The sequence below is a fragment of the Rhagoletis zephyria genome, unplaced genomic scaffold (genome assembly GCF_001687245.7).
Source record: "Rhagoletis zephyria isolate East Lansing unplaced genomic scaffold, Rhagoletis_zephyria_1.1 Rzeph_scaffold_00084, whole genome shotgun sequence".
In the NCBI taxonomy this organism is placed as follows: Eukaryota; Metazoa; Arthropoda; class Insecta; order Diptera; family Tephritidae; genus Rhagoletis; species Rhagoletis zephyria.
In genome coordinates this window covers 57,205-79,512 of record NW_016157168.1, presented here as the reverse complement: position 1 = coordinate 79,512, position 22,308 = coordinate 57,205, and the positions used below count along the sequence as shown (strand labels likewise).

Genomic DNA, 22,308 nt, shown 5'->3' with positions numbered 1-22,308 from the left:
AAAGATTGATGTGCAGCAAAGCAAAATATACTGTAGTATAGTTCTTCAGTTATTGGCCGTTGCCACATGGCAATACGGGGTGTATTCCAAATGGATTTTTAGAGGACAGTATTTGGTTAAAATATGAAATAATAAAAACATTATTTATAAGTTTTAATACATTTATTGATAATATATGCATATTCTACGTACAAAGCGGATGAAGTAGTTAATTTTTAGTATGAAAAGTAGCAAAATATTTCAAACATAAACCCACATCACATTTTGCACAGGCTACTTGTCCTATAGTTTTACATGCTGCAACAGCACAACCAAGTTTTTTTTTCAATTTGTATGGGTCAGTGATGTAGTCTCAAAAAGATATAAGGTCCCAAAGTGGAGACCTCCGGGGCTAGGTAGCATCGAGCTGTCAATTAAAGACCACACAAAGTATTTGGGAGTAGTCTTGGATAGTAAGCTGCTGTGGATGTGCAATGTTGAGGAAAGGGAGAAAAAGGCCAGTAACACCCTCTATGCATGTAAAGGAATGCTGGGAGTTACTGGGGGTCTGCCACCTGCCCTGATGCATTGGTGCTACACAGCAATATTCATACCAATACTTCTTTATAGTGTGCTGTAATGCCGCAAAAAAGTCCTTATGCCTCGGGCCATGGAGAAGGTTCAGCGCCTCGCGGCACTGTACCTCGCGGGAGCGCTGAGGTCCACTTCAACGGCCGTTCTTTAAAAAATCCTCGCTTTCTGCCAATTGGCCAATTTTCGGAAAACCATGCCGCGAAATCCTCAAGTAGATTGACGGCCATGGGGAAATTAAATTTCAGAACCTTTGGGCACAGCTTAATTGGGGCGGAAAGCACAGCAGCACCGACTTCATGGCACCTAGCTTTAAGTGGAAACGAACTTTTTGCACAACGATTGAGGAGTAGGGATGGCGCAAGAGAATGAAACCTAGTCATAGATCTCTAAACATTTTCACGGACGGCTCTAAAATGGTTACGGGGGTGGGTGCCGGGATTTACTGCCGGGAACTGAACGTCAGGCGGGCAGTAAGGCTACCTAGCCATTGCAGCATATTTCAAGCAGAGGTTTTCGCAATGAGGATAGCTGCAGAGCTAGCCTACACCGAATCGCCAATCAATTCAAAATTAAACCTATACCAGGCGGCAATTAAGGCAGTTTCCCCATATAGTATTTCATCCATAAACGTTCTTCGCAGCCGGGAAGCCATTGACAAGCTAGACGCTGATAGAAGCCTGCATATATATTGGGTGCCCGGTCACAAGGGAATCTTGGGTAATGAAATAGCAGATGAGACTGACAAAAACGCCACCAGTTTGCCCTGGAACAGACAAACTACATTTGTGTACCACTTCAACACTTGTACAATAAAATATACGATAATATGATTAGACAGTTCAGGCCTAGATGGAATGAGTTAACCACCTGCAAAACTGCAAAATTACATACAACCGATTTTTATTTTACACCGTCTCATACATGATGGTATTTTGCGTTGCCCTATGGCAACACGGGGTCAATTTTGGCTAGCGAACATATCAAAATTTGGTAAAAAGAGGAACAGTTCACATTACGTCCCGTGTTGCCATATGGCAACGGACTTAAAAAACACTTGAATTAAATAGCTTGGACGATTGTTTTTATTGTTACTTGTTACCAATAGAGTCACTAATGTTTTAACTAATTTTTTATCACTGTCACATTTTGTAAATAAAAAAACACTTTCTATAAATTTATGCTTACTTCTTCATATATGACATTTTGATTGTTTTTCTGCCACTTCTTATTTTGTTTCAAGGACACACTTGTATTACACTCGATAGACAGCAAGGATCTGACGAAAGTGTAAGCGTTTCGAAAGATACACCTTTTAGCAATTAGTTAACGTACATAAGTATAAGCATTTTGAAGGAAGCGATTTTTGTTTTACACCCTCTTAAACATGATGTAAGTATTTTGGGTTTCCATAGGGCAACACGGAACCAATTTGGGTTAAGCATACAGGCAGCAAAGCAAAATATAAGTTGAGTTCCAGATGCTTCACGATTTGCAGGTTTTTACAGGAAGTCGTTNTGGCAACACGGAACCAATTTGGGTTAAGCATACAGGCAGCAAAGCAAAATATAAGTTGCGTTCCAGATGCTTCACGATTTGCAGGTTTTTACAGGAAGTCGTNAGAAGCCTGCATATATATTGGGTGCCCGGTCACAAGGGAATCTTGGGTAATGAAATAGCAGATGAGACTGACAAAAACGCCACCAGTTTGCCCTGGAACAGACAAACTACATTTGTGTACCACTTCAACACTTGTACAATAAAATATACGATAATATGATTAGACAGTTCAGGCCTAGATGGAATGAGTTAACCACCTGCAAAACTGCAAAATTACATACAACCGATTTTTATTTTACACCGTCTCATACATGATGGTATTTTGCGTTGCCCTATGGCAACACGGGGTCAATTTTGGCTAGCGAACATATCAAAATTTGGTAAAAAGAGGAACAGTTCACATTACGTCCCGTGTTGCCATATGGCAACGGACTTAAAAAACACTTGAATTAAATAGCTTGGACGATTGTTTTTATTGTTACTTGTTACCAATAGAGTCACTAATGTTTTAACTAATTTTTTATCACTGTCACATTTTGTAAATAAAAAAACACTTTCTATAAATTTATGCTTACTTCTTCATATATGACATTTTGATTGTTTTTCTGCCACTTCTTATTTTGTTTCAAGGACACACTTGTATTACACTCGATAGACAGCAAGGATCTGACGAAAGTGTAAGCGTTTCGAAAGATACACCTTTTAGCAATTAGTTAACGTACATAAGTATAAGCATTTTGAAGGAAGCGATTTTTGTTTTACACCCTCTTAAACATGATGTAAGTATTTTGGGTTTCCATATGGCAACACGGAACCAATTTGGGTTAAGCATACAGGCAGCAAAGCAAAATATAAGTTGCGTTCCAGATGCTTCACGATTTGCAGGTTTTTACAGGAAGTCGTTCCAGGTGACCACCTCCCATAAGGTTTATTAATGGAGAAAACAGCTGTTCCTGCAAATCGTGAATTTCGTGAATATCGTGAAGCATCTGGAACGCAACTATACTGTACTCCTAAAGTTTTAGTAATATTTGATCCTTTACTTTAACGCTACTATTACCCTGTATATATGTAGATGAAACCAAAAAAATCTAAAAAAAAAATTAATCTGGGACAATTTGGGTTAATTTTTTATTTTAGTTAGTATGAGTCGTGCCACGCCCCCTATTCCGAATTCGGGAAATCTTCACACTTTCATTGTTTATGGTAGTTGCAGGGTTTCTGTTTTGTTTTGCGTATAGTAGCCTGAGTGGTTCGAATAATAATGAAATGCAGGTCCAAACTACAGAAACAAAGAGAAAGAAAATAACTGATTTTTACCTACCTGCGAATCCATGCAACAATTAATCAAAAAAGAGGTGAGCAGCTAATTTCTACCTGAGGATGTACACACAGAACTGAAACTACTGGTTGAACGAAAGAATATAATCCGCTGAGACCTACCTAACTATGAACCAACGACGATTTAACACGGCTATAAATAGTGACAGACAAACAGAAACTATTCAGAACGAAAAATTACACTGAAGATGGCGCAACGCAGAAACCGGTTTGTCTCCAAACCAAATTTGACAAGGGATGACGGAAAATCGTTCCACATTACATCACACTCCTACCCTGTCGGAAACACCAACAACGAAAATGAGAATTATTGAAATAACCTTAAAAATTGGCCAAATATGCATTGAGTTAAATGAATTCCTATTTTTATATAGCAGTTTAATATATTAAAGCATTTTGGTCAATGACTCCTAAACTTAATAGAACTTTTCTTGCTAGTTTTGTCAGAGTCCGTTTAAAGTTTTTTTTTTATATATATTGAGTGTAACCCTGTAGCACATAGAATCAGCTGTGAGGCATTTCGGGAAAACATCTGACTCTTTTTTTACTTGTAAGTATGCACAATATTGTCAAGTAATGAGGTCACACCCAAAACGTNGCCTAGATGGAATGAGTTAACCACCTGCAAAACTGCAAAATTACATACAACCNCTGTGAGGCATTTCGGGAAAACATCTGACTCTTTTTTTACTTGTAAGTATGCACAATATTGTCAAGTAATGAGGTCACACCCAAAACGTGCACTTATTTTTATATATATGTAAGATATCAATTCAAGAATGATAGAATACGAGATTGCGTCAATCGAGCTGAGAGCAACTGGGCGTGACGTCATCAAATACCATAATTAGAGAGCTAAAACGAACTCAAGAAGAAGAAGAGGAAGAATCGAACAAAAGGCAGTGTTGCCAAGTTTTTAATATGAAAAAGCACCAAATTTTTATTGGTGTATTTAATGGACTATGTATGCATAAAAAATTTTCTTGGAAGAATGCCGATTCAAATTAATAAAAATCAATGTTTCGGCATGATTGAAGGTGCTATCACATATTCTGCTGGCAAACATATGCTCTCTCGCTTATGATTTTCATTGTGCCATGATTTTGTTTCCATTTTTGTATGCTTATGACATTTACGATTGCTATAAATTTTCTTAAGCATTACAAATTTGGTATCTTCAAACTAAAAACAAAAGCACTAAAAATGCACCAAGCACTACCCAAAAATTTTCACGTTTTGAATACGCATTAAATTTAGTGCACAAAGCACCAAGTTGGCAACAGTGAATGTAAACAAAAGGAGTTTGTGACGTCAGCGAATGTGTGGAAATTCGTCCCCTTCATTTTCTGCATCGTGATATCAATTAAATTGAATATTAAGATTAAAAAATTTAGATTACAAGAAATTTAGGGTTGAAAAAACAGCGACTGTTGCTGCTGAACGCTGGCGACTTCTGATGATATCTGTCAATCGTTGCTTTTACTCTTCTACACCACTTCGTACAGGGTTGTTATTTTGTGATATATGGTTGCCACCGTACATGTGTATTTGCATTATGATATTCTGTATTAAAAAATCGGAAAACCTATGGATAAAGAAGATAAGTGTATTGCCAATATTTTGTTTTACAAAATTCTATATGAGTTTCCAATTTTTCCATACGAATCATGCCATAAAGGATATTAAAATACGGAACTTAGCTATACAGAGTTTTGAATACAGAATTTCAAACGCAGAATTTTGAACCATAATAATATTCTACCCAACCAATGCCTAATCTAAACAATTACTGCATCTTAATTTTATTATATACCAATTACTTGTGTATAATTTGCTACTGCATTTCCTCCAAATTTAAATGATCAAACCGCACAAAAATTATTTATTATCTCTCTTTAAACAGCTGAAATCTAATCCGGCTGTATCTCTGAAGCAGAAGATTCAAATGCTTCAAATTGGTGGATTTGCGAAGCCAGATTCCTTGGAACACCAACCAAATAACGACAAATTAATTGTGGAAAACGTATGTCAATCAGATTCGTTGCATGCACGCGGAGAGCGAAAGCACGTCCGAAGCAACCAAGACGATATAGATGAATCGTATAAAGCGGTATCAGGAAAGTCATTCAAACCGTCCATATACACCTCATCGGAGCGCTCATATAGTGATTTATCTACTAAACCATGGTCTAAGCTAAAGTTAGCTACTTTATTGTCAACAAGCTCTAACAATTTAGCAAAATTTTCCCCAGGAGACTCCGACTTAGAAGTAAAAACCTTTTCTTCGAAGAAATTGATTCAAATACCAGCATTTTCTTCAACCCCTACAAGGGACCTGAAATCCACAACAGCCGCAAGTCTTGATCCCAATTCTCTATTCAATAAAAGTTTAGAAAACTTACGGGAGCACAATAGAGCAATCTCTGCAAAGAAAACCAGGGATTGTAAAAAATTGTATCACTCTGTTTTCGACTTATCGCCCGAGTATAGTGGATTGCCATTTGTAAAACAGTTGAAAATTTTAAATGAACGCCAAAAATTGGCCGACCTTGAAAAGGCTCTTCAAATACGAAGTTCTAGTTTGGATAGTTCTAAAACGAGCAAACAAATAGCTGCAGCGAAGCCGTTATATCGGTGTCTGAGTGACGCTTCTGATATTTACTCGCAGTTTTTTTCAGAACATGAGTCTAGTTCATCCATTTCTACGAATACATCTATGTCCACTACCTGCAATCACAAGGCAGAAAATTACATACCCCCCGCATATTTGCCTCTTAGTCCAGAGCTTAGTGAAACCGTTGAACGTCGCAAAGTAAAAAATATTTTACAAAGGCTGCATCACAGTACAGAAGAATGCAGAAATAGGCGAGAAGAAGAATCAACAGGAATGGAGAATAATTTACTAAGAGAACCTACTCAAGAAGGGTATGTGGCTAGACATAGCATGCTAAACAAAAGTCTAACATCTAACATCAAAATTTTCTAGGCCATCCAAAGGAGCTTTAAGAATAATCCCAGACGAAAGCTATAAAAGCGGGCGAACGTCTTGTGAAGAGCGAAAAAAATCCCTTTACGCTTCTTTATTACCTTTATATACGACTTCCGATTTCAATCAGAATTCAGAAAATGGAGTCTATATTGATCCTCTTATAAAATCTGGGCCAACACAAATTTTGAATTCTTCCAACAGCAATCAACGCACAAAAAGGCAGCTGAAAATAGCTGGGGAGTTGTCAACAAAACAAGGTGACATTTTATAAATATAAACGATTTATTATAATATTATATAAGTATGTATGCACATGTGTAGTATATGAATAAGAATGATATCCGAAAATCTTGGATTTTGGTAGAGATACAATCCAAGAACTTAAAGATTTTAGTGAAACCCCAAAAAAATATATTATTGAGGTTAATCCTATTTTGACAAGCTTTTATTAAGTTTCACCTGTGTGTAATCAAATCTTGAATCAATTTCTAACCTACTTCCCGATGAGCTAGAGATATGAAACTGGAAATTTATGTAGAAATTTTGGAAAACCCGTATCTATAGCCCGATTTAGTTAAATTAGAACGTACATATATTACTTAAATTGGAAGGATTAACTCAATCAAAAAATTTGCCGTTAAATGGTGCGGGGGTAGATTTTTCTATTTTTAATATACAACGACTAATAAAAGCTTTTCTTTTAAGACTTTTTTTAATTATCGGCAAATGGATTTTATGAGAAGCTTTTTCAAGGCAGAAATGCAACCGGAAGATTGCCGTTGCCTGCCGAGGCGCGACCGCTTTTAAGGAAAACTTTTTTCTACAATTTCTTTTTATGTTGCTTTTACCAGGGTACCACTTGGATAAAGCGGAACAAATCAGTACATAAGGTGCATGTAAAGCAGTGATTCCCAAAGTGGTCCAGGTGGACCCCCAGGAGTCCACGGGAGACTCGATGGGGGTCCACGGTGACGTGAAAAAATATGGGGGTCCATGAGTTGTAAACGGGGGCCACGAAAATTTATCTGGTTTCGATGTAAAGAACCAAAATGGTTGCTTGATAGCCTCTTTATTTAACTTTAATTAATTAATTTCATTTGTTTGAGTGTTGTATAGTGCTATTGACGCACTGCTGCTCTTACCGTCACCTTGTGTTTTCATAAGTGGGGAAAAAGAACCGGATGCTGGTATGACAATAAGTGGGGCACGGCGAAAATTGCTGGCGGCAGAGATTTAAGCACTTGTGTCTCTTCAATGCTACAGGATACTACGCCACCATTATCTTTTTGAAGAGGTTCTATAATGTTGAGTTCACTGAGACTGAATTCTGGTTTGATTCCATCGCTGAGACCAGACTCACACATTGTCCAATCTTCACTGATGGCTCCAAAACTAACTCTGGGTCATGATCTGAGGTCTTTTTCGAAGTTAATGGAGATAACCTTCACTTTTCTGTAGGGGAATATGCTTCAGTCTTCCAGGCTGAGGTAATTGCAATACTCAAAGCCATGGACTACGTGGTGGAACATAGGTGGAGAGGAAGGAGTTTACGTGATTGCAGTGACAACCAAGCTACACTTAAGGCATTGGACAGCCCTCTATTTACGTATTTCCAAACTAGTGCGGCAATGTAAGTCTCGACTAAAATATGATGGTGAACATAACGAGGTTGCTTTACTCTGGGTGCCAGGTCACTCAGGAGTACCTGATTATGAGACATCTGATCATTTGGCCAGAGTTGGCTCAGACCAGGCACTCCTCGGTCCGCAACCAGTTTTAGCACTCCCACCTTCGGCAATCGAAGCCACCATCAGAAACTGGGTGAATACTTCGCTCAGCAAAGACTGAGAGGCATCGAGGGGATGCAGGTGGGCAAAACTCATGTTGCCTTCAATCTTACAAGGTCTATATAATTTTTTGCTCTCATTGAGCAGACGACACTGAACAAAAACCTGACTCTTATAGGCGTGAATGACAAGACCATTTGCCCATCTTGCCTTGAAGAAGATGAGACGGTGGAACACTTTTTGTGCTTCTTGCTTGCTTGGTTATTTGTCATCGATTTTTTTAAACTCGTTCTTTTCTCTATTGTCAGTTTCAGAATTAAAAGTTTGGCATAAAAAGCTTAGCCGTTTTGATGTTTTAAGTTTTGTGTTTTAAAAATGTGATACATATTTTTCGCCTCACTTTAAAACTCGGAGCGATAAAAATAAAAATGATGCCATTAAAACAAATAAACTATTTTACATATACTCCACGTGCAAAGTCATGAGTGAGCCGAACATTTGATGAGTTTATGGTGAAGATAATGTAAATAACGCTAGCGCCCGCAGTGCTCTTAAAAAATGTAACTCCTCCGAGCGAGAGAGTATTTTGATGTATTTACGAGCTCTACAAGTGTGTAATCACATTATTTTTATAAATAGAACACAAGAAAATATTTTACTTTTATTTTGGCCACTCTGAGTTTAGTTTTTGAATTCACCCGCGATGCAAATTTACATTGTTAGATCTAATTTTCACATTTAATTTTTTTACGAGCCTTGGGAATATTTAGAAATGTATCAGCAGGGGGTCCACCGAAACCAGTAAATTTTTGAAAGGGGTCTACGAGAAAAAAAAGTTTGGGAACCTCTGATGTAAAACAACCCACAAACTCGTCTATTTATCCGTTTAGTAAAAAAAATTGCTCTGTTATGAATTTCGTATTAGAAAGAACTTAGGTAAGTTTCCTTATATACCAACGGTGGGCAATCACGGCTCTTTGAGCCAAATGCGGCTCTTTGCTTGACAAAGTGCGGCTCTTTTTATTTTATTTTTGCTTAGAACATTTTGGCTCTTTTTACTTTTGAAAATACATATTTCTTTTCTGGATATTCTTTTCCATTGTTGTTTTTTTATTTTATCCTTTTTAGATACACATACGCAAATTGAGATCGAACATTACCAGCAATTTGGAGAATGAAAGATGAAATGATCTTTACCGATATGATGGAGCATATGCAAACTTCAATTCAAACAAGGAAAGAATGAAAATGTTTTTGATTTGTCGCAAATTATTTTAAATTTTGAAGCTTAACTACGTCTTTTTATTCATGATTTCAAAAAAAAAGAATACATATTTCATCATTTTCCATGATTCAATAATAAAAGGTTGTGTAATTTGTGATAGCCAAAATTTGACACTCCTTTATCTAGATTTGTATTTTGGAAGTAGGAGAAAGGGGAAGAATGTGATCGCCTTTTGCGAAAACGGTAGTAGAAAGGTACTACAATACGCAAAGTATACAATTAGAAGTAAAATGTGTATAATTAATTCGATGTGAATTTGCAATATATTTGGTTTTTAATGGAAATACTAAACAATACGTATAAATATAGATTTTTAATTTAATTTATTCGTAATTTCCTGGAACAAATCTAGAATACCGACCGTTCAGGTATGCAAAAACGAAAAATGCAGATTAACTTTTTACGCTCATTTCAACCATGCCAAAATTATTTAGCGCAAGTAAAATATAAAGACATTTTAGAAGGTTAAAGTTAATTTTTTGATTTTTTGTAAAATATTAATATCTTGTGAACCACATAACCGATTAAAAAACTAATAACGTCACCATAAAAATAATCAATTTATCTTTCAGCTGATACACATAATTGAAATTGTTTTTTATATATTTAAACCAAAACCACTAAAAAACGAAAAAATGCTATTTTTTCATGAAATAACCTTTTTTTGGAAATAAACTGCATGAATAATGGTGAATTTATATTATTTAGAAAGTACAAGCTATTATCTGTAATTCAATATACATATTTCATCATAATATATTTTCGGGTTTTAAGAACTAAGTGATAATAAAAAATATAAAGAAACAAAGCAAATAAACCTCTTATATCTTCTTTATTTTTAACCTGCGCCAAATAAATTTTATCGTTGAAATCAGCGAAAAAAGTTCTACCAATCCGCACTTTTGGTTATTTTATAGCTAAACGGTCGCTATTCTAGACTTGTTCCAGAAAATTACGCAAACGCAGGTGATGCCAACGAATATTTAGTATGAAGAATTTTTGGTTTTACTACTAATATAACTAAAAACTGTAGAGTGAGCAACATTCTGCACAAGTAAAGGAGCCGATTTTATGCGTGGGAGCGAGAAGACTGTTTTATTACAAAACCTTTCTATTATTGAATCATGATCATTTTCCATGATTCAATAATAGAAAGGTTTTGTAATAAAACAGTCTTCTCGCTTCCACACATAAAATCGGCTCCTTTACTTGTGCAGAATGTTGCTTACTCTACAGTTTCTAATGATATTAGTAGTAAAACCAAAAACTCTTCATACTAAATATTCGTGGGCATCACCTTCGTTTGCGTAATTTTCTAGAACAAGTGTAGAATAGCGACCGTTTAGCTATAATTGTATTAGTGAATCATGATCATTTTACATGGCTAGAAAAAAATATTGCACATGATTTAAAAGCGGAGTTTTAAAAAAGGTTTGCGGGTTTGAAATTATTGAAATGTGCGTTTTCGTACTTCATAAACCCTTTTTTATGTAACATAATTGAGAATGAATTTGCAATATCCGAAATACTCCTTTTTAAGAAAAGCGAAGAAGAGTTGAAGTTTTTGGAATTAAAAGAAGATAAGGCACTGGAAATGCAACATAAAACTTTGCCATTGCTTGAATTCCGGCAATAAGTACCATATATAAAATATCCGCTGTCGAAAACAGCTGTGTGCCGTATATTTTCAATTTTTGTTACAACGTATAACTGTGAGTCGTTGTACTCTACAATGAAATTCGTAAAGTCAGAATACCGTTCACATTAGTTGCATTCGCGTACCTGATAATTATTGAAAGTTATAAAAACTATCAGCTTTTTAAAATAAAAAAGTAAAAAAAATAAATAAATTGAGAGAGCAAAGTGACATTTCATTTTGAGGGGAAGCTGCTAGTTTCTGCTGGAAAAATGTTTGCCAACAGCAATTTGCCTAGAAAAAAATAGCTGATCGAAAACAGCTGGTTGGAATTTACGCAAATCCCTAAATTACATTTTATGGTTTGGAAGTTAAAATAGTAAAGTGCGATTTATTTAACTTGTAAGAAGTAAGTAATTATTTGTTGAGTCAGTGAACTATGTTAGGATAAGATTTCGGGATTTGTTTTCTTACGTTTTTAGTTTTATTTTTAGTACTTTTGAATCTAAACAAAATTTCTATCAGCTTGCAAGTTTCTGCAAATTTTCTGTGCGCGTATTATTTTGCATATTTTCCTCTTGTGAGAGAACAGATAACACATCGCCGGAATTTTGCTGTTGGACATTTTTTACTGGAAATTTTAAACGAACGTACCTATTGACTTACCAACATTTAACAGAACTGTTACGAACGGCTTTAACTGACGTAAAACCAGATTTTCAAAATTTGACTAAAGGGATCTTTTGAATTTTTTTTAATATCTATTATCTTGTTTATAAACAGCGCTTTGACCCAGTTCGCTGTGATTCAAAACGGATGCATAAACTAAATGTCAAAACGCGTTGAAATTGAAAAAAGTATTGACTTCAATTTGTTTTCAAATCGGTTTTTTGTTTCTCACATCAGTTAGAAAACAAGTATACACGCAATACTCATTTGACGTGAAGTGAAGTGAAGGTTTTCTTTATACAATTACAATTATTGTTTGTTTCCATTTCGGTCCAAGGCACATAAATACAGGTAGAAGCCAAAATGACGTTGCTGTCATGAGAACCAAACCTTTAAACTTCAATTGGTTTTTTTTCCTATATTTCGTTACGCTCTGAATGTCATATCGTTGTTTTTTTTTAATGTTCGTTAATAACAAATTTTAATTAACATTTGAATTTGTGTAGTGTTGTGCGGTTTATGCTTAGTGTATGTGTTAAAAATGTTGTTTTTTATGTGGTGTTAAATATAAAGCAGATACCATTAATTTTTTTAACGTGCTTCAATGTCCTTCGCGTAAGGAGCGTTGCGGAAGCAGCTGTGGGGCAGAGCTGCCTCGAAATGCCTTACTGTGCGTTAAACATTTTAAAGGAGCACATTTCACAAATACACCGGGAGGTACAGGAAAGGCACGTTTGATGCCAAGTGCTGTTCCTAAGACCCTTATGCCGAAAAGTCCCTCCAAACACACTGCAACTCATAAATCGAAAACAGAAAACAACATACAAGTTAACAAATTTTAGCTAAAGAAAATAAATAAATAAAAATAAACTTCAAAATTACTTAAAAACGTCAACCAGTGAAATGTAATTTTTTATTTTTGCTTACACACGCTCATTTTTATTTTTAATCTCCCAAAANGTCAAAACGCGTTGAAATTGAAAAAAGTATTGACTTCAATTTGTTTTCAAATCGGTTTTTTGTTTCTCACATCAGTTAGAAAACAAGTATACACGCAATACTCATTTGACGTGAAGTGAAGTGAAGGTTTTCTTTATACAATTACAATTATTGTTTGTTTCCATTTCGGTCCAAGGCACATAAATACAGGTAGAAGCCAAAATGACGTTGCTGTCATGAGAACCAAACCTTTAAACTTCAATTGGTTTTTTTTCCTATATTTCGTTACGCTCTGAATGTCATATCGTTGTTTTTTTTTAATGTTCGTTAATAACAAATTTTAATTAACATTTGAATTTGTGTAGTGTTGTGCGGTTTATGCTTAGTGTATGTGTTAAAAATGTTGTTTTTTATGTGGTGTTAAATATAAAGCAGATACCATTAATTTTTTTAACGTGCTTCAATGTCCTTCGCGTAAGGAGCGTTGCGGAAGCAGCTGTGGGGCAGAGCTGCCTCGAAATGCCTTACTGTGCGTTAAACATTTTAAAGGAGCACATTTCACAAATACACCGGGAGGTACAGGAAAGGCACGTTTGATGCCAAGTGCTGTTCCTAAGACCCTTATGCCGAAAAGTCCCTCCAAACACACTGCAACTCATAAATCGAAAACAGAAAACAACATACAAGTTAACAAATTTTAGCTAAAGAAAATAAATAAATAAAAATAAACTTCAAAATTACTTAAAAACGTCAACCAGTGAAATGTAATTTTTTATTTTTGCTTACACACGCTCATTTTTATTTTTAATCTCCCAAAAACTTTGACTTTTGTAGGTTTGACGTCAAATTGGCTTCTACCTGTTTTTATTGTACCATGATTTCGGTCAACCGCGCAAATTATTTATTAAAAAAATTTCGTTTAAAAATAGCAGATTTTGTTTACTTTTGAATACGACTTTATCGAGTGTGCTATAAAGACGGGGGTATAAATGCTATAAAGAAATATATGTTGAGTGCAATCGGTTTTGTGTTAATGCAGTTCTTGTGTAGGTATAAACAAGGTATATCTCACGTACATTACAATAATAATAAAATTAATTAGGGTATTCACAACGGTGTCGTAAGTGTCGTTTTGTTGTATGTCGTAAACTTTAAACGCCTAAAAATATATTAAGGTGGTTCACAAAGTACCAGAAAAGTCATATTATGAATTTTCGCAGTGTTAAAAGATAGTTGACTGTGGTTTCAAGTTCTCTAAACATTTATTTAAGCTTTTAAAGTTTACGACATACAACAATACGACACTTACGACACCATTGTGAATCCCTCAAATGTTTTTGATTTCTAATAATAATTTTATTTAAAAATTAAATTTTTTTTTTTTTTNCCTCGGCCTTGCCCACCCCTGTTATATACATACTATGTACACACTTGATTAATATTGGGGATGTGCCGGGTATGCGGAAGATATCCCGAAAGCGGCTTAACCGGCCGTTTTTCTATTATCCCGCTTATCGGCCGGGTACCAGCCAAAACCGGCCGGATTTCCGGATCTCGATTCCCAAAGATTAAATTTAAAAATCTAGTTCAGAAATTTATTTTTATTTTATTTTTATAATCCAATTTTATAATTCATGTGACAATTTTTCGAATTTTTCTAGATTTTGTGAAAACTTTCAATCATCAATTTATATACCATTTGATGCAGAATGAACTATATTTTTGTTAAAAATTAATGAAAAAAAAATATTACGAAAAACTTTGCAAAGAACGCTGTACGGATACTTATTCTGGTGGGTGTATATTAGAGTGGTCCAAATTTTTTTTTTTTGGAAATTCATAAACGCTACCTTAAATTATTGTTATTTGTGATAAAAAAAAAGGAGACATGTGTTTTTTATTTTGAAAAAAAAGTTTTCTTAGAGGTCGCGCTGGTCGGTTTTTCTAACTGTCTAAGACAGGTATGTAATTAAGGGAATGTTCCCCAATAATACCAGAGTAATTATATGTAAAAACGACATTTTTAGTAGCATTTTAACATGTCAAGAAAATAAAAAAATTGAGAACATCAGCGTTTTTATAAAAAACTGGCCAGCGCGACCTCTAAAAAAACTTAAAAAAAAAAAAAATACATGTCTCTTTTTATCACAAATAATTAATATTCTGAAGTAGGGTTTATGAATTACCAAAAAGAGTATTTTTATGAACCACTCTAGTGTATATCTATGTACATATGTACCTAAATATGTAAAAATAAATGTGATTTTTATTTTTGTTGTAATGTGTGTTTAGTAAAACTAACGTCCTGAAGTAAGTTTAAGTAAAACTAGTGTACTGAAAAACCCGAAAGTACTGAATTTTGAGAAAAAAAATCTGAGAACCCTACCCGATGCACTAAACACACTTTCTGAGTTCACTGAGAAAGGTGGTGCACAGAGATACTTCATTGCCAGTTTTAACGAATTCTTTGCAATTCTGCTTCCACCAAATTGAAGGATCTTCTTTTAAAGACAGAGCGGTAGTGAAATTTTATTTCTGCGATATTTGATCAGTTTTGGCTATTTTTCTTTTGTTTATTTAATGTTTTTTATTTATTTTTTATAAAAGTCTAGGTTATACAACAACACCAAATAAATTCAGATTTCAATCTTGGTACAAAAATTTATAGTCCGACCGATGAATCGGCCGATGCCGAGGCTAGTATCGGCCAAAAGGATCGGAATCGGCCGTGTTTGGCCGATTCTTGAATGAGGTATTGTTACTTAGTTATTGGATTACGTTTTTCTTTTGTTAATATAAAAATTTATAAAAGTAATTGTTCCTAAAATGAAATTATATTCAGGATTTAATCGGCCAAGAATCGTCCGATGCTTCGGCCGATTAAATCCTGAATCAAATTCATTTCAAGAACAAATGCTTTTATAAACTTTTATAATAACAGAAGAAAAACTTAATCAGATAACTAAATAACATAACCTCATTCAAAAATCGGTCAAAAACGGCCGATGCCGATTCTTTTGGCCTATACTAGCCCCGGCATCGGACGATCAATCGGTCGGACTCTACAAAAATTTTAAAAATTCTGGATATTTTCACTAAAATTTTAAAGTTTTTAATCAGAATCTTAAGAAAAAGTGTTGGTATGTAGTTTTGTAGCCCATTATATTTTAGATTAATGAAGTGCAAGTTTTAAGCTGCTAAAAATTTCCCTTTGATTTTTGCCTTTTTTTTTGCTGCCAATGTCCTCTGCATAAAAGAAGATTGTCGAACATACTTTGTATGGAAAAAAAGTGAAACACCCTGAACCAAAAAAAAAATATCAGAAATCAACGGGATTTTTTACCAAATTGAAACTTATACTTGCCACCAGAATTAAATCGGCTACAAGACTGCATACCAAAATTTTTTCTTAAGATTCTGATTTAAAAATTTGAATTTTTAATATTTTTGTATAAAGTTTGAAATGCAATTTTAAATTATGTTTTTGTAAAACCAGCTGGACTTTTATAAAAAAAAATTAAATAAACAAAAGACAAATAGCCAAAACTGGTCAAAACATTGCGCTCCTATTACTTTGTGGACAAATGCATGCAGAATTAATTTAAAAAAAAACTAAAATATAGGCATATTTGGTACAATTGATTATATGAAAAAAAAGGCTCAAAAGTGGCATTATCCTAATTGAGGTTATGACCCCTTATAAGACGTGAAAAAATTGGCTTTCTGTCACTGTATAAGGCACATAATTGCAAATTTTAAAATTGGAGTAATGTCACTTTGCAAATAGAAAGCCAAAGCAGAGCACTATATAAGTTCAACCACACAGCTTGACGTTTGCGATTTAAAAACAGCAGTGAGTGTTTGGATTAATTGGTAAATGAATGAACGGAAAATTTGAAGTTTTTGCGTATTTTGCATTCTCATACATATTTATAAAGGTGTAGATAAAAGAACAGATGCGGGAAAATGTGAGCGAATGTAATAGTAATGAAAGACATTTTTTCGCACACCGTCTTCAAAAGAGTCACAACGCGAAATTTGTGGATTTTGAGAATATGCGCTAAAAATGTACGCAGAGCTTTTATTTAGCTTTCAGCAAAAGCAGGAGCAAATTTTTGTTATAATTTGTAAAAAAAAACTAAGGTAAAGTCCCCTTGCTCATATGATTATCATGTGCTAAGAAATAGTTTTTCGCATTTTCTGACAAACGTGTTATTTTGAGTTGTGACTATTTGGAAGACGGCGTGCGTTTTGTTGACTAATGCAAAGTTAACACTTGTAATATTTGCGGTCCAGGATTAATAACGTAATTGATGTAGTCTAAATTTTAGGATTTAAATCGCGTTTAATTTATTCGCGTCTGTCCTCTTTCAAACTCATCCGGAAAAGAAAGAACATTTGACATTTGTCTTTTGACAGAGACATCTGTCAGATAGTATATGAGCATATCTCTAGAACTTTTGATTTTGGTGATTATGCATAGTTTCGTAGGTATTGGGTATTTTCAAAAATAAAATATATTGTAATAAGAGTCAAGGTAGTGCTTTATCCGATCTAAAACAATACCCGCTGGTGGTAATCCCAAAACTAGCTAAAACAGCAGTGGGTCAAATGATGATTGAGCATTGTTTTTTTCGTTTGCGCGCTGCATTTCCTTTACCGAATGGGTTTGGACGCTAATAATTTTTTCTAATAATCTTAAGTATAGAAGTATTATAAAAATATAGTACAAGTAGGTGTGCCACTCATAGATTAGATTAAAAAATAATTACATTAGTGATTCCGGATTATTACAATTTGTTTAAGTTTCCCTGTTTTTCCGCGTAAATTTTTTACCGTTTGATATCTTAAAATAGCAATCAATATGCAGTCGAACTTCCCTGTAGTGAGTTCCCACGGGAAAATTATTATTTTTTTTTTTAGCGAACAGCTGGTCGAAAATTCCTATTGCATCATCAAAGCTGTCGTCACAATAATGCACAGTGTGTCGTGTGGAACAAGCTAGGTGGACAAAATTCACTCCCGGATTTCTAGCCCAGGGTAACTTATTAACATTGAGGATATTCCCAAAGCCCTGACTGAACGTTTTTTTATGTCCTGAGGGGTGTGAAATTGTTTAGAAATCAATAAATAATTTTACTGGAATTGAAGAATATTTTAGCGAATTTCTACATTGCACATTAGGTCAAATGATAACTTTTTCTGTGCGAAATTAAAAGCTAAAATATTGCATTACTTTAATGTAAAAAGATGGCAAACGTTAAAAAAAGTGTAAAGGCAGTAAATAAAATGGGAAAACATGACTTGGCTTTCGTAATAATATATATTTTTTGTTTTCACTTCTTTAAATACCTGCATTTCTTTCTTTATTATGATTTTTTTGGACCAATTTTAAAAAAACTACTACACATAAAAGAAGAAAGTGTGCGCTGTAATTTTAAACCAAATTGTCGTGATTTGCTCTTGATGTTACATATCGTCACCTGCAATGCAAAAAGACGTAACAAACATCGTCGCTGAAATACAAAAATTCGTAACTAATAAAAAATTCAAAATTCAGTTTTTGATTGATATGATGGATTTCATCGAATTCCAACTCCCACATCAGTAATGGTGTTGGTACGTCTTTTTGCATTTCAGGTGACGATATATTCGTTTCAATCATTTCAAATGTGGCTCTTTGGGGAATTTATTTTAAGGAAAAATTGTAAAAACAGTAATTTTGTTTACTTGTCGGGCAACATTTTTTCATAGATAAATATGTACATTGGATCCTTGCCTAAAGGCCTCTGTGGTAAAACTCTCCCCCTACGTCTTCCTTCTTTGCTATTTAAAGTGAAAGATTAAGCTCCTACAATAGGGATTTCTAGCAGAAATCTTCAACATTTAGCTATAAAGAGAATGGATGCTGAAATATTTAAAAAGGTATAGGTCCGACCTTTAATTAGGTAAGAATTACGTAACTATCTCAAACCCTCATCATTCGTGATTCCAATAATTCAAATGATTATAAAAAAACTGGGTGCTTTAAAAAAAAAATAACAATATTCTGATGCGATTCGGCTGGCAGCCAGGATCTTAAAAACAGAATTTTGTTCAAAATTTTCATTCCTGGAAAATAATAATTTATTTTCCATATCCACCTATCTAGCTCGCTATAAGCACAAATTCTTCAAACCAGTCGCAGAAGACCCATTAAAAATGAATTACAAAAACTAAAATCGAAAAACGCTGATGAAGTTCCCCAAATTCTGAAACTGCTAAAGGAATGAGAATGAAGAATTCTTTTAAAAAAGCTTCAGAAAAACCGGACACATCTGGTTTGGTTTGTAAGCGCTGTTTAAACAACGATCTCACCATTATGCTAGATTCTTCAAGTGAACATGAAAGTCACGAGGATACATCCGACATTTGCAGCCCCGATGCAATTCTCATTACTTTTTATTAAATAAAATTTTCAATTTTTAAATTCAAGTACTAAGTAAAATAAACATTATTAAAAATTACGAACTTTAAAATTTTTTTTATTTGCCTAAATAACTTAGTTTACTTACCTGGTTATTTCTTAAAAATACTTGACATCCGCTTTCGCATCCGCGGATGTTAGCTGTTAGACTTGTTAGAATTTCACATTCGCAACATCCCTATTCGCCATCACTCACAACAGCGTATCCTGAAAACTTTTTAGGACGTTGTATGGAAGATGTTTTTTTCGCGTTTCCGAGGAATTACGCTATAATTGTACTTAAATCACACTGTACAAAATTGTACACGTACAAAATTGTCAAAAAATCGTTATCGAATCTATTGATAACAAAATTAAATTTTGATATTCTCCACTTCCTAAAATTGGAAATTGAAGATAATAAAGAAATTAAAATATTGTGACGTAATAATTTGCTTCAATTTTATATACATACTAGCAGAGCACCCGACGTCGTTCGGGGTAAACAAATAAAAATATAAAACAGTAATACAAATGAGTAGTCCACTTGCAAACAGCGTTATGTGATTTTATAATAGAAAGCCATAAATTTGAAAAAAACAGCTACGACAACAAGTAATATTTAAATTGAATCTTTTTTATTATTACCTGAAAATTTGGATAAATAAGAGCCTTATAAAATTGTAACATAACATAACATGACATAAGATAACATTAACAGTCGATATGACCTAAAGCAGTTTTCTAAGTTCATCAGAAGATGTATACTTTTGAAAGTTTATAAACAAGTATGATAGCGACTTTTGGAAGAAGAGTTAACATTTGATGCTACTTTTTCAGAATATAAAAGGATTTTGCACTGTGTTGTTAGTGGACATGAAACTACTATAAATACTGGTTCGTAATCCTCCAAAAACTAAAAATCGAAAAAATTTTACATAGCGCAATTTGCAAGTGGACTACTCAATTATTCAGTTCAGCATAATTTAAAGGAGACAAACTATTTTCTTTTTTTACATTAAGGCATCCGTATGAGCCATACTTTTAGCTTTATCGTGCTTTAACTAATATATATTGATCATCACTTGTGCTACAAATCTTGCTCCATTATTAAGATTAGGTGGATTAAGGTAACGATCAAATTTCTAAATTAAAATTAGTCTACTACGGTAAATTCCGTTTAGCTGCCTATTCGATTAGCTGTTTTAGGATAGCTGCACTTTTCTGGTAGAATGCTTAATTCGGAAGGAGTTTTATTCATTATGAATGAAACTTTTTCGTTTAACAGCATCGCGGGAATAAAAAACAATCTAACCTTTCCATTTCAAAACAATATAAGACGGTAAGGTTTCAACAAAAAAACACACAGTTTTAAATATCCTAGTTATCTAATAGATGAATTCATATATGTATATCCCCCTTTTACAAACTCATTTATATATACTTTACTCTGAACACCTCCCATAGATACCTGTGCCTGAATACCAAATTTCAAGTTCATGTGACTTATGGTTCGCGATTTATGGCTGATTAAAAATTCCACGCCTACGGGAAGTGCCACGCCCCCTTTTATAAACTCATTCATAAACACCTTACTATAAGCACCTTCCATAGATACATACATATCGCACACCGTCTTCAAAAGAGTCACAACTCAAAATAATACGTTCGTCACAAAATGCGAAAAACTAATTCGTAGCACATGCTAACCATATGGGCAAGGGCGACTTTACTTCAGTTTTTTTTTAACAAATTATAACAAAAATTTGCTCCAGGTTTTGCTGAAAGGTAAATAAAAGCTCTGTTTACATTTTTAGCGCATAATTTCAAAAATGCCAAATTTTGAGTTGTGACTCTTTTGAAGACTGTGTGCGATATGTCTGCATACCAAATTTAAATTTCATGTGACTTATGGTTTTTAAGTTATAGCTGATAAAATTTTCCACGCCTATGGGATGTGCCAGGCCCCCTTTTACAAACTCGTTTATATATACCCTCGTATAAGCAACTACCATTGATATGTCTGCATACCAAATTTACAGTTCGTAGGACTTATGGTTCCGAAGTTTTAGCTGATAAAAAATTCCACGCCAATGGGATGTGCCACGCCCCTTTTTACAAACTCGTTTATATATACCCTCCTATAAGCACCTACCATTGATATGTTTGCATACCAAATTTCAAGTTCGTGGGACTTATGGTCCCGAATTGTGGCTGATGAAAAATTCCACGCCTATGGGATGTGCCACGCCCCTTTTTACAAACTCGTTTATATATGCCATTCTATAAGCGCCTACCATAGACATGCCTGCATACCAAATTTCAAGTTCTTGGGACTTATGGTTCCGAAGTTATAGCTGATAAAAAATTCCACGCCTATGGGCCTATTATAAGCACCAACCATAGATAAGCCTGCGTACTAATTTTCAATTTCATGTGACATATTTTTCCGAAGTTATAGCTGACAAAATATTCCACGCCGCATTTTACAAACTCGTTTATATATACCTACCATTTATATGCCTGCATACCAAATTTCAAGTTCGTGGGACTTATGGTTCCGAAGTTATAGCTGATAAAAAATTCCACTAATCGCTAACTTCAATACTGCTTGAGATATTTCAATTTTAAGTTTATGAAGTTTTAAATTTTTATCAAAAATCACGTAAAATTATAAAAAATATTGTTCTTTTATTATTTATCACTACTTTTTTAACTAATTACCTTTTTTGTTAAGATGAAAGGGTAAAAAATATAAATAATTTGAAATATGTCAGTATCAATTGAAAAAAAAGAGGTTACATTCATAGATAGATAGGTTATAAATTTTTGTATTCCATTAAATATTAGTTAAAAATTAAAAATAAGGGTAATCAGAAGAAAAAGGTGGCATGTACGTGTGTAATTTAGCACCGCTTACTTCTTGTTAACTTAGATCTCCCACTCTTCTCAGCGCAACAATCAAACTTTGGTTTGACCTTGAATAAGCTCACTGAATTTTCCGCTTAATTACAGCACTTTCTTTGTTTCCTACTACTGAACACTGGCGTCGCGGGAGTAACAAACAAAGCTTTGTCTACTCTAACC

The 22,308-nt window shown here is 34.1% G+C and overlaps 1 protein-coding gene across 1 annotated transcript in view; it reads left to right on the top strand.

Annotated features, from left to right (window-relative positions):
* The window catches only part of Cngl (Cyclic nucleotide-gated ion channel-like), a 477,360-nt gene that overhangs the window by 442,022 nt on the left and 13,030 nt on the right, over positions 1–22,308 (top strand). The window contains exons 15-16 of the mRNA XM_017629793.1: positions 5,375–6,396; positions 6,458–6,717. Of these exons, the coding sequence (XP_017485282.1) occupies positions 5,375–6,396; positions 6,458–6,717 (1,282 nt within the window). The remainder of the gene's footprint in view (positions 1–5,374; positions 6,397–6,457; positions 6,718–22,308) is intronic.